Below are 14,521 nucleotides of genomic sequence, written 5' to 3' on the forward strand. Positions count from 1 at the left end.
ACCCATACCCCTTTCAAAACTGAGACCTAACATCACCTTTCTACAAAACTTTGTCTGATCCTTAGGAGCTTTCAAGTTCCCTTGGCACTTTGCACATGCTTCTAATACAGGGATTACAGGCTGCAATGCAATTACCTGTTTACATTTTTTTCCAAGCAAGTCTGAGGCCATTTCAGGGCAGAAACTATTTTCTGTTCACTTTTAGCCTTGGGACTGATGACAGTGCTTAGAAAACTGTTGACTAATTAATCAAAGTTTGCTAAATGCATTTGCCATTGCATGTTACACATTCCTTCATTCCTAAACTATTATAGCAAAACAATGCTCATTCGCAAAGGTATTAAATACAGGCTGAGTATCCTCGGGACCACAGGTGTTTCAACTTTTCAATTTTTTCAGATTTTGGAATATTGGCTTTATACTCACCTGTTGAGCATCCCTAAACTGAAAATCTGTGGGGCTGGTGTTTTGTTTTGTTCTTTTTTCTTTTTTTTTTTTTTGAGACAGGGTCTTGCTTTACCACCCAAGCTGAAGTTCAGTGGCACAATCTTGACTCACTGCAACCTCCACCTCTCAGGTTCAAGTGATCCTCCCACCTCAGCCTCCCAAGTATCTGGGATTACAGGAGGGTGCCACCATGCCCAACTAATTTTCTAATTAGTTTCCCAGGCTGGTCTTGAACTCTTGGGCTCAAGTGATCCACCTGTCTCAGTCTCTCCAAGTGCTGGGGTTATAGGCATGAGCCACCATACCCAGCTCCTAATCTGAAAATCTGGAATTCTCCAATGAACATTTCCTTTGAGTCTCATGTCAGCACTCAAAAAGTTTCAAATTTTGGAGCATTTCAGATTTCCAGCTTAGGGATGCTCAAACTGTACTGAACATGTTTTTTCTTTGCTCTTTTTTCCCCATGTCCTAATGTATTGAAAATATTATTATCCTCAAGTTTCACATCATTCCCCAATGACTCTATATTCAGAGAAATAGATATATATCTGCATAATTTACACTGCTGTATAAATCCATTAGATTCCATTCAATGATTGGATTGTGCTTCTTGCTTTCACAAAGAGCACTGTATATAGGAAATATCTAATTTTAAAGTTAGATTTCTCTTCATAAACCAACTCTACAATGTATTGATGATGTGGCTTTGGGTAAGTTATTTAATCTCTGTGGATCTCAACTGACTCAATTATATAATAAGGTTAATACTTCTATATCATAGGGTTGCCATGAGCTTAAATGTGAATGTGTAGTAATTAGCACAAATATATACTCAATATATTAGTTCTTGTTTCTCCAACTTATCTCTTTTTTTTTTTTTTTTTTGAGACAGGGTCTCACTTTGTACCCCAGCCTGGAGTGCAGTGGTGCAATCAAAGCTCGCTAGTTTCAGCCACCTGGGCCCAAACGATCCTCCCACCTCAGCTTCCCAAGTAGCTGGGACCACAGGTGTGTGCCACTACACCTAACTAAGTTTTGTTTTTTATTTTTTTATAGAGATGGGGGTCTCCATATGTTGCCCAGGCTGGTCTTGAACGTGTCAGTTCAAGGGATCCTCCCACCTCGGCCTCTCAAAGTGCTGGGATTACAAGTGTGAGCCACCATGCTGGCCCAATTTACATTCTTTACAAAGAACACAGCCTTTGCAAAATTAAACACAATTTGTTTCTCATCATGGCATTATCTTGACCTAAGGGCTAAGAATGGAAAACATCCACCCTTACACACAGCTTAGATACTAAGGTCCAAAACTACCTACCCTGATATGGTTTACTGTCTACATTAACATGAATTTATTATTTTTTTGTCTTCATTAGCATAACTTTACTGTTCTAGAAGACTTCTGCCCAAATAACTTAATCATTCATTATAAGAACTTCATGAGAAATCTATTAGCTTTTCACGTTTTTTATTTTTATTTTTGGTTACAGGGTCTCGCTCTGTTGCCCCTCCTGGAGCACAGTGGCACAATCATAGCTCACTGTAGCTTCAAACTCGTGGGTCCGTCCAAGTGATCCTTCAGACTCAGCCTTTCAAGTAGCTAGGACTACAGAGGTGCACCATCATGCCTGGCTACTTTTTAAAAAAAATTTTGTTGAGATGGGGTCTACCTATGTTGTCCACGCTGGTCTTGAACTCCTGGGCTCAAGCCATCCTCCCACCTCGGCCTCCCAAAGTGCTGGGATTATAGGCATGAGCCACATGCCAGGCCTATTAGTTCTAATAGAAAACCTCGACAGTTTATGCCTTAAGGCTTCTTGCACTCTTTGCTTTTCCTACCAATCTTAAATTGCTGTATCAGATCTGTGTCCAACCCTAATCAAGCCATCTTCTTCCAACACCCTCCTACCCTCTCCCTCTGAAAAACCAGCCTTAAGCCATACTCATCAGTAAAATCTGACCTTGCTTTCCCAGTTTAATACACTACCAAAGCTCTAAGTGGTGTTCTTCCTTATCTCAGTAAGCAATAAATTCAGCTGTCTTAACAAAATGTCATGTTGGTGATATCTGGCGAATTATCACTGGACAAGGCAGTACATCTATAAACATAAAGACAAGGCAGAGGGATTTCCCCACAAATGTCTATAAACACTGTAAAAATGAGCTAAGATAAATTATACACCAGGCTAATTACGTCCACGAATACATCCATTAATCAGAAGGAAATGGGTTAGCCAAGACCACAATAGAAAGTTTCCTTGCAAGGGTGGCCAATGAGTCTTAAAAATTCTTTTTGATTAATTCCACATTTATACTGCAATTTTGCCCAGCGCACTGGCTCACGCCTGTAACCCCGGCTCTTAGGGAAGCAGAGGAGGGAGGACAGCTTGAGCCCTGGAGTTTGAGGCCTGCCTGGGCAATACGGCGAGACCCCGTTCTCCACAAAAACGAAAAACAAAACAAAGCAAGCATATTGCAATTTTGTAAGCCCTTCCTCACAACAGTGCTGTTCAAATATGACCCTGAACCAAGAAAAACTGCGTCTCAGATAGCTCTTATATCTTTGGGCGTTACTAAAAATAATTCTAGGGTAGGCTGCCTAATGACTGCAAGAGAAATAAGCAGCTTTAAAATGTCCTTCTGAAGAACAATCCAGATCCATCATCAATGTCACTAAAGTGTAAAGAACACTAACTTCTATGGGGTCTAATCACGGTCTAATGACTTGCCGCCACCCAGGTAAAGCATTCGTAGCTGTGGGGTGGGAAGGAGTGAAGAAACCACTAGGTACCTTTCAAAGTTTACTTTTCACCGGGACAAACTGATCCCAGCCGACCCTCCACAGGACTTCTGAAGCTCCACCAGCTCCAGAGAAGGGGAAGGAGGTGGTAGAAACTAACCGGATTCCGTGGGACCCACCCACCAGCTGACTGAGGACTGGCCCGCAGCGGTGAAAGGCCTTTGGGGTCCCTAGCTCCTCAGGGACTCCTCTGCGCGCTCCGGGATCCGTACCTGGCAAGCAATAGCGCGGCGAAAGCCGCACGCCATGTCCGCCTCTAGGGAAGTGCGCCGCAGTCCCCCAGTCCTGGCCTCGCGCCACCTCCTTATACGTCCCGCCTCCCCGCGCCGGAAACCCGCCCCGGAGGGTGATGCCAGCCAATCAAGGAGCCGCGTGGCTCGCCACTAACCTCTGCCCTGCAGCCGCGAGGGAGCGCGGGAAATCCCGAGTGCATCTGGAATACGCAGAGCCAGGAAGACCATGGCCACGTCCTCGATGTCTAAGGTATGTGGTGGCCGATGCTCACTGTGGCTCTGCCGCTGCCTCATTCCCCTTTGAAGAAGGGATGAAGCGGAGGTTACGTAGGCCTCCGTTCCCTGGCTGGAGGGGAGGGAGGGAGCGGCGTACTGAGCTGAGGCGTCCTTGCTCCAGATCAGTTGAGGCCAGCTTTGCCTGGGGAGCGAGGACGCGGATCTGCCTTGTGGTACGGCTAGGAGGATTTTTAAGTTCTAGTTGGTGGAGGTCGGATGTCCTGATGATGTGGCCCGGTCTCTCATTTTTCCCTCTCACAAATACTGTGCGCCAAGCACTCCGTTAGGTACCGAGATGCAGTGGTAAACAAGACATTCAGTTTCTGCAGTCAAGAAAGTCGGTAAACATAGATAAACTGACGGTCACAAATTTTAAGTGTTAGCAAGGAAAAGAGTTCTAGACAGACAACAGAAGAGTGGGAAGAACCTAATACAGGTTGCCGGGGGTTAGCGGAGGCTTTTTGGAGAAAGTGACCCTTTCGCTGAGACCTGAAAAATGAGTAGAAGTTAGGTTAAGGATTAGGGCGAGGAGGGCAGAGAGAACATGTTTCTTCGGCCCAGAAGATAGAAATAAAATGGCATATTAGAGGAATTTAAAAATCATAATCAGAAAGTAGACAAAGAGTGGGAGCGTCACGAAAAATGAGAATGGAAAAGTAATGTGGATGCGGATGTGTGTGGTGGGGTATCTTATAGACCTCCTCATCTTGGCTACCCAGATGGCCAGAAATTGCAAGACATAGTGTAGTTGGTAAGAAGATAAGCCCTAGAGCTGTATTGTCCAATTTGTTAGTCACTAACCACATGTGACTATTTAAATTTGAGTTAAAATAAAGTAAGATTAAGTAAAAATTCAGTTCCTCCGTTGCACTAGCCACGTTTCAAGTGCTCAATCATCACATGTGGCTGCAGCTACCATTTTAGATAGTGCAGATATATGACATTTCTATTATTACAGAAAGTTCTGTTGGACAGCGCTGTTCTGGACCACGAAAAGTAAGACCTTGAGTTCTATTATAAGTGCACCGGGAAGCCCCTGAAGTTAAGCTGTCTGAGAAAGCTGAAAAATGCAAATGAAGAAGCTACATTCTCCCTATGTTAAAACAATGGATTGATGAAGAAGGCTGTATCATGGATCTGATTTTTTATTTTGATTAAAATGGTTTATGAGAAGCAGTGCTTTTAAAGACTACATCTCAAGGAGAAAGGACAAGCCCTGGGGTTTAAGGTTATGCTAGTAGAGATTTAAAGGTAGTATTTTTATTAGAAATGCTACTGGTTTTATTTTGTCCTGGTTATAATGTTCTGTAGGTTTTGAATGGTCTATCCCTTAATCCTGTTGATTGCATAAGCACCTCTTATTTTTATGTATCTTGCAGAAAGTAAGATTTTTCAGGAAAGCATTTTTGGTATCATAACAGAAATGTCTGTATTGGGATGAGACCTTACATGAATAAGAAGCTTCAAGAACTATTTCATGAATTTATGGAACTGCAAGCTTTTTTTCTTTTTCTTTTCTTTTTTTTCTTGAGATGGAGTCTTGCTCTGTTACCAGGCTAGAGTGCAGTGGAGCGATCTCGGCTCACTACAACCTCCGCCTCCCTGGTTCAAGCTATTCTCCCATCTCAGCCTCCAGAGTAGCTGGGATTACAGACACGCACCACCACACTCAGCTAATTTTGTATTTTTAGAAGAGACAGGGTTTCACCATGTTGGCCAGGCAGGTCTCGAACTCCTGACCTCAAGTGATTCGCCAGCCTCGGCCTCCCAAAGTGCTAGGATTACAGGCGTGAGCCACCACGCCCGGTCCTTAAACGTATCAAAACATTTTAATGTCTCTTTCCTCATGAAATTTTCTGGCTGTTGGCCTTCCTCTATCTCAAACACCATCACTTGACCAGCAGTTCCAAATGGTTAACCATGTTACTACCACTGCCCTATATTAAGATCCTTTCTGATCACTCCTCATATCTTGCTCCTTTGAAGCTCGTTTTTCCTTTACTGAATTGCAGGTGGATTTGGAAAGGAGGCAATGACAGGTTTGTCATGGTATCCCATGATTTTTCTAAATACGTATGTGATTTCACACACTTCTGCTAGTTGCAGATATAAGAATATAAGGCACAGGGCTGTGTGCGGTGGCTCATGCCTGTAATCCCAACACTTCAGGAGGCCGAGGTGGGTGGATCATCTGAGGTCAGGAGTTCGAGACCAACCTGACCAACATGGTGAAACCACATCTCTACTAAAATACAAAATTAGCCTGGCATGTTGGTGGGCGCCTGTAATCCCAGCCTCTCAGGAGGCTGAGGCAGGAGAATCGCCTGAACCTGGGAGGTAGAGGTTACAGTGAGCCGAGATTGTGCAATTGCACTCTAGCCTGGGAAACAGAGGGAGACTGTCTCAACAATAACAAAAAAAAGAATCTAAGGCACAGTTCTTAATTTGGAACATGTAATCCAAACGGCTACTTTATATTTGCACAGCAGTCTTTAACACTATCTTGAGACAACTTTTCCTAGGTATCGTTCTTTCATTCTGTCTTTTATTTTCCATAGAAATTGAAATCTTTAAGAAGTTATCCATCAGGCCGGGTGCGGTGGCTCATGCCTCTAATCCCAGCACTTTGGGAGGCAGAGGCGGGTGGATCACGAAATCAGGAGTTCGAGACCAGCCTGGCCAACATAGTGAAACCTCGTCTCTACTAAAAATACAAAAAATTAGCCAGGCATGGTGGTGGGCACCTGTAATCCCAGCTACTCAGGAGGCTGAGGCGGGAGAATGGCTTGAACCCGGGAGGCAAAGTTTGCAGTGAGCCAAGATCGCACCATTGCACTCCAGCCTGGACGACCGAGCGAGACTCCGTCTCAAAAAAAAAAAAAAAAAAAAAAAAAGGTATCCATCATGTATGACTTTAGAATTGGTAGAATAGACTAGGACCACTAACTTGGGGGTGATCTACCACTAGTCAAATAATAATATGGAACTAAACATAGCTGGGAAATTACCAGGACAATTACTTGGCAAGCATTTATTCATTCCATATACTGATTGCCTAATATGTATGTTAGCACTATTCCAAACATTGGAGAAACAGTTATAAATAAAATACAGTTTGTGCTTGAAGGCACTCACAGTCTACTCAGGGAGACACACCCGTACACAACTATGATATACAATTAAAGTGACTTAAAACAATGCAAAATAAAGATGTTCAAGTACTGAGAGATCTCGGGGAAAGGAGAATTTCTGGCTGGAGAATTGTGAAGGGTTTCCTGAAGGAGATGAGTGTTGAGTCAAACTTTAATGGATAAATGAAGAAAAGTGTGTAAAGTGAAACAGCTGCAATTATCTATTTACTACTAAGGTTGTAGATACTTTGAGTTTAAATAAGTTTTGGGTTGGGAGAACATCACTGTTTTCAACCTTTTTGATCTTCATTTTTATTTATTTATTTTTTGAGACAGAGCTTCGCTCTTTGTTGCCCAGGCTGGAGTGCAATGGCACAATCTCAGCCCACTGCAACCTCCACCTCCAGGGTTCAAGTGATTCTTCTGTCTGAGCCTCCTGAGTAGCTGGGATTACAGGCTCCCACCAACACGCCTGGCTAATTTTTACATTTTAGTAGAGACAGGATTTCACCATGTTGGCCAGGCTGGTCTCGAACTCCTGACCTTGTGATCCACCCGCCTTGGCCTCCCAAAGTGCTGGGATTACAGGCATGAGCCACCGTGCCCAGCCCATTTTAATGTATAGTATTAATTCCTTTAAGTTTATGAAAATGGAACCTTTCTGGGCTTTAATTTAATCAGCTTTTATTTTCTTTGTCTACCTCTTAGATCAGGTGTCAAAGAGCAAAATCAAAAATGGGCATCTCATGGGAGAGAGGGGAGAGAGTGGATAGTCCCCCTTGTTGTTTTAGAATTTTCTTTCTGTAGCTCAGAGAGAAGTGATGTGATTTCTTAGAACCTGAAAGAAATATGTTCTCTCCCCTACCATCTTTTTTTAAAAAAGTGCTTACCCATAAAATATTTGGTTAATCAGATTTCTCTGCTCCTTGGCTACTTTGACTTTATGCTTTTTGTCTTTCTTTCTTTTTATAGGGCTGCTTTGTTTTTAAGCCACACTCCAAAAAGAGAAAGATCTCTCTGCCAGTAGGTAAGGTGTCTGAATGTTAAATTTTTTATTCCCTACCTTCTTAAACTATTAGGAACTAACCCTAATTGAATTTAGTAATTCTCTTCTCTGAGCTTGGCTTACTTGCCATATTGATGTAGGATTTATGTTCCAAGGCATTGGTCAAAGAGATAAGAGGACACCCCAGGGCTCTAATTGAAAAGAGAATCCAATTACACCTTCCAAAGGTAAGTTGGAAGCAAATTTCCTTCAAAGGATATGCTGCTATTCTTTAAAAGAGATTGTCTTTTTGATTACTTCTCTGCCATTGTTTTTTTATCTACAACTTTAGAAATGAAAGTGAGTTTCTGCTAGAGAAACATTTTGATCCTTGATGAAGTAATCAAAACAATAAAGGCTGACTGGCAACCCAGATTTTTTTTTTTATTATTATTGTATTTTTTTATTATTATACTTTAGGTTTTAGGGTACATGTGCACAATGTGCAGGTTTGTTACATATGTATCCATGTGCCATGTTGTTTTGCTGCACCCATTAACTCGTCATTTAGCATTAGGTATATCTCCTAATGCTGTCCCTCCCCCCTCCCTCCACCCCACAACAGTCCCCGGAGTGTGATGTTTCCCTTCCTGTGTCCATGAGTTCTCATTGTTCAATTCCCATCTATGAGGGAGAACATGCGGTGTTTGGTTTTTTGTCCTTGCGACAGTTTACTGAGAATGATGATTTCCAGTTTCATCCATGTCCCTACAAAGGACATGAACTCATCATTTTTTATGGCTGCATAGTATTCCATGGTGTATATGTGCTACATTTTCTTAATCCAGTCTATCGTGGTTGGACATTTGGGTTGGTTCCAAGTCTTTGCTGTTGTGAATAGTGCCGCGATAAAGATACGTGTGCATGTGTCTTTATAGCAGCATGATTTATAATCCTTTGGGTATATACCCAGTAATGGGATGGCTGGGTCAAATGGTATTTCTAGTTCTAGATCCCTGAGGAATCACCACACTGACTTCCACAATGGTTGAACTAGTTTACAGTCCCACCAACAGTGTAAAAGTGTTCCTATTTCTCCACATCCTCTCCAGCACCTGTTGTTTCCTGACTTTTTAATGATGGCCATTCTAACTGGTGTGAGATGGTATCTCACTGTGGTTTTGATTTGCATTTCTCTGATGGCCAGTGATGATGAGCATTATTTCATGTGTTTTTTGGCTGCATAAATGTCTTCTTTTGAGAAGTGTCTGTTCATGTCCTTTGCCCACTTTTTGATGGGGTTGTTTTTTTCTTGTAAATTTGTTTGAGTTCATTGTAGATTCTGGATATTAGCCCTTTGTCAGATGAGTAGGTTGAGAAAATTTTCTCCCATTTTGTAGGCTGCCTGTTCACTCTGATGGTAGTTTCTTTTGCTGTGCAGAAGCTCTTTAGTTTAATTAGATCCCATTTGTCAAATTTGGCTTTTGTTGCCATTGCTTTTGATGTTTTAGACATAAAGTCCTTGCCCATGCCTATGTCCTGAAAGGTATCGCCTAGGTTTTCTTCTAGGGTTTTTATGGTTTTAGGTCTAACATGTAAGTCTTTAATCCATCTTGAATTAATTTTTGTATAAGGTGTAAGGAAGGGATCCAGTTTCAGCTTTCTACATATGGCTAGCCAGTTTTCCCAGCACCATTTATTAAATAGGGAATCCTTTCCCCATTTCTTGTTTTTGTCACGTTTGTCAAAGATCAGATAGTTGTAGATATGCAGCATTATTTCTGAGGGCTCTGTTCTGTTCCATTGATCTATGTCTCTGTTGTGGTACCAGTACCATGCTGTTATAGTTACTGTAGCCTTGTAGTATAGTTTAAAGTCAGGTAGCGTGATGCCTCCAGCTTTGTTCTTTTGGATTAGGATTGACTTGGTGATGCGGGCTCTTTTTTGGTTCCATATGAACTTTAAAGTAGTTTTATCCAATTCTGTGAAGAAAGTCATTGGTAGCTTGATGGGGATGGCATTGAATCTATAAATTACCTTGGGCAGTATGGCCATTTTCACGATAGTGATTCTTCCAACCATGAGCATGGAATGTTCTTCCATTTGTTTGTATCCTCTTTTATTTCATTGAGCAGTGGTTTGTAGTTCTCCTTGAAGAGGTCCTTCACATCCCTTGTAAGTTGGATTCCTAGGTATTTTATTCTCTTTGAAGCAATTGTGAATGGGAGTTCACTCATGATTTGGCTCTCTGTTTGTCTGTGATTGGTGTACAAGAATGCTTGTGATTTTCGCACATTGATTTTGTATCCTGAGACTTTGCTGAAGTTGCTAATCAGCTTAAGGAGATTTTGGGCTGAGACAATGGGGTTTTCTAGATATACAATCATGTCATCTGCAAACAGGGACAATTTGACTTCCTCTTTTCCTAATTGAATACCCTTTATTTCCTTCTCCTGCCTGATTGCCCTGGCCAGAACTTCCAGCACTATGTTGAATAGGAGTGGTGAGAGAGGGCATCCCTGTCTTGTGCCAGTTTTCAAAGGGAGTGCTTCCAGTTTTTGCCCATTCAGTATGATACTGGCTGTGGGTTTGTCATAGATAGCTCTTATTATTTTGAGATACGTCCCATCAATACCTAATTTATTGAGAGTTTTTAGCATGAAACGTTGTTGAATTTTGTCAAAGGCCTTTTCTGTATCTATTGAGATAATCATGTGGTTTTTGTCTTTGGTTCTGTTTATATGCTGGATTACATTTATTGATTTGCGTATGTTGAACCAGCCTTGCATCCCAGGGATGAAGCCCACTTGATCATGGTGTATAAGCTTTTTGATGTGCTGCTGGATTCCGTTTGGCAACCCAGATTTCTAACGATGGGGGCAATGTTATATAGAAGATAAAATGATAATTGGTAACATAAGGAAAACCTAAGAAAGAATGATTATAAATTTGTATATATTTTCTAATGAAAATTGTATAAAAATTATTTTTGTGTTAAAATACAATATTCATGGGGAGACTTAAATATGCTTAAAATTTTGATGTGATATTCCATTTTATGAATAAACTTGGCAAAGTAAATTAAAGCAATCATCTGTATGGAACATATAGGAACTTAGGGCTTAGTAACTACATGTGTGTTAGAATATTGCGTGTTCTAACTTAGGGATAAATGCTGTGCACATCAATACAAGCTGAGAAAAAAGCCCAAGGTCTTGGATCTCTTACAGTAATTCTACCTGCTAGAGCCCAAAGTTATGGAATCACCTGGACTATAAGTAAAGGAATTTGGAGTGTGATCCTGAGCCTGACCAACTCTATGGCTTTGGCCCTGCTGTTTAACCTTTCCCTAAGTCTCTTCATCTGTAAAATGAGCAACTATACTCACTTATCACTAAGATTTCTCCCTATTCTCATTCTGTCTCTCTAAGAGCTAACATGTAGAGCTTTGTAAGACTATCGTAAATACCATGTGAATAAATTTGTGTTATCATGGATTGTTACCACCTTGGCCTTATAGTTTGTGTTCCAAGACTCCTGTTTCTCACTAGCCTGAGGGAAGGGAAAAAGCTGAGAATGAGTAGCGGAAGACTTTCTACTCTCACAATGGCTACGTATTTCCAAGTGGCCCAGATTTCCTCTCTGTTAGTCTTCACATCCTTTCTACCAGTTTGCACCCTCCATCATCTCTCGGAAGCACAGGGGTCCCACACAGTTCTCAATCACTCTTCATCTCATAAAACTAATTTGTTAAATTACTGGGTTTTAATCACTCATAGACACACATACTTATGTTATTAAGGGAGTGGATTTTTATCACTCACTCAGACATTTGCATACTCACACACTCGTATACCCATGTGGGTAAGAGAGGAAAGACATTTCTTTTGGTTTTGTTTATTCGTTTATTTTAGCGACAGGGTCTCAGTCTGTCACCCAGGCTTCAGTTTGGTGGCCTGATCATAGCTCACTGCAGCCTTGAAAACTCCTGGGCTTAAATGATCCTCCCACCTCAGCCTCCCAAGTACCTGGGACTACAGGCATGCACCACCATGCCTGGCTAATTATTTTTTAAAATTTTTTGTAGAGACAGGGTCTCACTTTGTTGCCCAAGTTGGTCCTGAACTCCAGGGCTCAAGTGATCCTCCCGCCTCAGACCTCAAAGTGCTGGGATTACAGGTGTGAGCCACTGTGCCCAGCCTAATTTGTTTGTTTGTTTGTTTGTTTGTTTTTTGAGATGGAGTCTAGCTCTCAGCGTGATCTCAGCTCACTGCAACCTCCGCCTCCCAGGTTCAAGTGATTCTCCTGCCTCAGTCTCCCAAGTAGCTGGGACTACAGGCATGCACCACAATGCCTGGCTAATTTTTGTATTTTTTAGTAGAGACGGGATTTCACTATGTTGGCCAGGCTGATCTCGAACTCCCGACCTTGTGATCTGCCCACCTCAGCCTTCTAAAGTGCCAGGATTACAGGTGTGAGTCACTGCGCTCGGCTGTTTTTTTTTTTGTAAGGCAAAAACAACACAGATTGTCTTAAAGTCCCAGTGGTTTCCTGGGATGAAGTAGGGGGAATTAGCTGCTAAAAGGCAAGAGGGAACTTTCTAGAGTGATGGAAATGTTCTCTGTTGAAAGAGTGGTTATGTAAGTATATACCTGGGTCAAACTGTTAGAATGGTTGTGTTTAATTATTTGTAAATTATACCTCAATAAAATTCAATTAATAAAAAAAGATACTGTCTTCACTTTTTTCATTTATATCCTGATACCTGTTTAGTGATCAAATTAAGAAGACTTGACTTCTTCAATCAAATCCAGTATTAGTATCAGAAAGTATTTATTGCACTGGTTCTCAATCATAGCTTCACATTAGAATCATTTGGGGAACTTTGAAAAGTCTTATTTTAATATAATTGTAGATGCACATATAATTACATGTAATACTCTTCCACCAGTAAGTACCCTACGACCAGTTATCTCCAGTGGTAGTATCTTACATAACTATAGTACAGTGTCACAATTAAGAAACTGATATTAATACAATCTACTGACCTTATTCAATTCCAACTTGTGAGACTTTGAAAAAATGCAGGGTGAGAGTTCCTTATCCCATATCTTGGGACCAGAAGTGTTTTGGTTATTGGAATTTTTTCAGATTTTGAAATATATGCCTGTATATAATGAGATAATCTTGGGAATGAGACCCAAGTCTAAAAATAAAATTCATTCATGTTTCATATACACCTTAAACACATAGCCTGAAACAAATTTTACATAATATTTTAAATAATATTATGCATGAAACAAAGTTTTGGCTGTGTTTTGACTGCGACCTGTCATTTGAGGTCAGATATGGAATTTTCCACTGTGGCATCATGTTGATACTCAAAAAGTTTCAGATTCTGGAGGATTTCCGATTTTTGGATTAGAGATGCTCAACCTGTGCCAATGCTAAGACCCTAACCCGGATCAATTGAATTGGAATCTCAAGAGTGGGGCCTAAGTGTTAGAATTTTTCAAAAGCTCCCCACGGGGTTATTGAGTATTTACGTTCCATATTCAGCACTGTGAAAATTAATTCCAGTGGAAAAATTATTTTATGGAATTAAGCATACCCATGTACTAGTTTTGAATTGAAAAAAGAAAAAATGAACTATGCCACTGTTTGACTAAGGAAATAAATGGATAACTTGAACATACAGGATTTTTTTTAAGTAATGATACACACACACACACACACATAATTTTTTTTTAAATAGAGATGAGATCTTATTATGTTGCCCAGGCTGGTCCTGAACTCCTGAGTTCAAGTGATCCTCCCACCTTGGCCTCCCAAAGTGCTGGGATTACAGGGGTGAGTCACCATGCCTGACCACACATTTCTTTAATGTTGCGGATTGCTCAACTTACTAGAAATAGGTCAGAGAAAATTCAAGACTTGTTCCCCCATTATCATTAGGGACACATAGCATGCAGTGACATCTAATATCATCACCAATGTAATTATAACTAATACAGTTGTTAATATTTCTTGGGTATTTACAGTGTGCCAGACTGTTTTGTTTTGTTTTTTGAGACAAGATTTCACTTTGTCACCCAGGCTGGAGTGCAGTGGCACAATCATTGCCCACTGCAAACTTGAGCTCCTGGGCTCAGGGAATCCTCCTGCCTTAGCCTCAGCTAGGGCTACAGGCTCATGTCACCTTGCTTGCTAATTTATTTATTATTTTTTTAAGATGACATCTCACTTTGTTGTCCAGGCTGGTCTCAAATCCTGAGCTCAAGCAGTCCACCTGCCTTGGCCTCCGAAAGCGCTGGGATTGTAGACCCAGACTGTTTCAATCATTTTATATGTGTCAATTTGATTAATCCCCTCAGCAAACTACAAGGAATGTATTACTGCCATTGAAATATATAAGGATACTTAGACATATAACTTTCTCAATGTTATAATGTTAGTAAATGGTAGATCTAGGATTTGAACCCAACCTGTCTGATTCCAGAGCTCATGATTTAACCATAGCTTAATATTGCCTCTCATTATATAAGGCCAAGTTTCTACTTAGAACTTTTTGTATTGAATTTAAGCTACAACTTATTAGGACTGGTTTATAGTTTTTAGTACTAGTAAACCTGATGTGTATAATTGTATG

General features: G+C 40.9%; 2 protein-coding genes across 14 annotated transcripts in view; one reads left to right on the top strand and one right to left on the bottom strand.

Moving 5' to 3' along the window:
* RARS2 (arginyl-tRNA synthetase 2, mitochondrial) overlaps nt 1–3,565 on the bottom strand; it is an 81,896-nt gene extending 78,331 nt beyond the window's left edge. For 2 of the 5 annotated variants that reach the window (XM_055258047.2, XM_063619158.1), the window contains exon 1: nt 3,460–3,549. In XM_055258047.2, the coding sequence (XP_055114022.1) occupies nt 3,460–3,495 (36 nt within the window). In that variant the 5' untranslated portion in view covers nt 3,496–3,549. Of the gene's footprint in view, nt 1–3,459 lie in introns of all 5 variants that reach the window. The other 3 variants (XM_055258040.2, XM_055258063.1, XM_055258054.2) reach the window with 2 other exon arrangements.
* The window catches only part of ORC3 (origin recognition complex subunit 3), an 83,035-nt gene continuing 72,077 nt past the window's right edge, over nt 3,564–14,521 (top strand). For 3 of the 9 annotated variants that reach the window (XM_055258340.2, XM_063619094.1, XM_063619097.1), the window contains exons 1-2: nt 3,654–3,730; nt 7,860–7,914. In XM_055258340.2, the coding sequence (XP_055114315.1) occupies nt 3,707–3,730; nt 7,860–7,914 (79 nt within the window). In that variant the 5' untranslated portion in view covers nt 3,654–3,706. Of the gene's footprint in view, nt 3,731–7,859; nt 7,915–8,038; nt 8,121–14,521 lie in introns of those variants that run through there. The other 6 variants (XM_055258322.2, XM_055258313.2, XM_063619090.1 and 3 more) reach the window with 6 other exon arrangements.

Source organism: Symphalangus syndactylus, chromosome 2, assembly GCF_028878055.3.
Source record: "Symphalangus syndactylus isolate Jambi chromosome 2, NHGRI_mSymSyn1-v2.1_pri, whole genome shotgun sequence".
Taxonomy (NCBI): Eukaryota; Metazoa; Chordata; class Mammalia; order Primates; family Hylobatidae; genus Symphalangus; species Symphalangus syndactylus.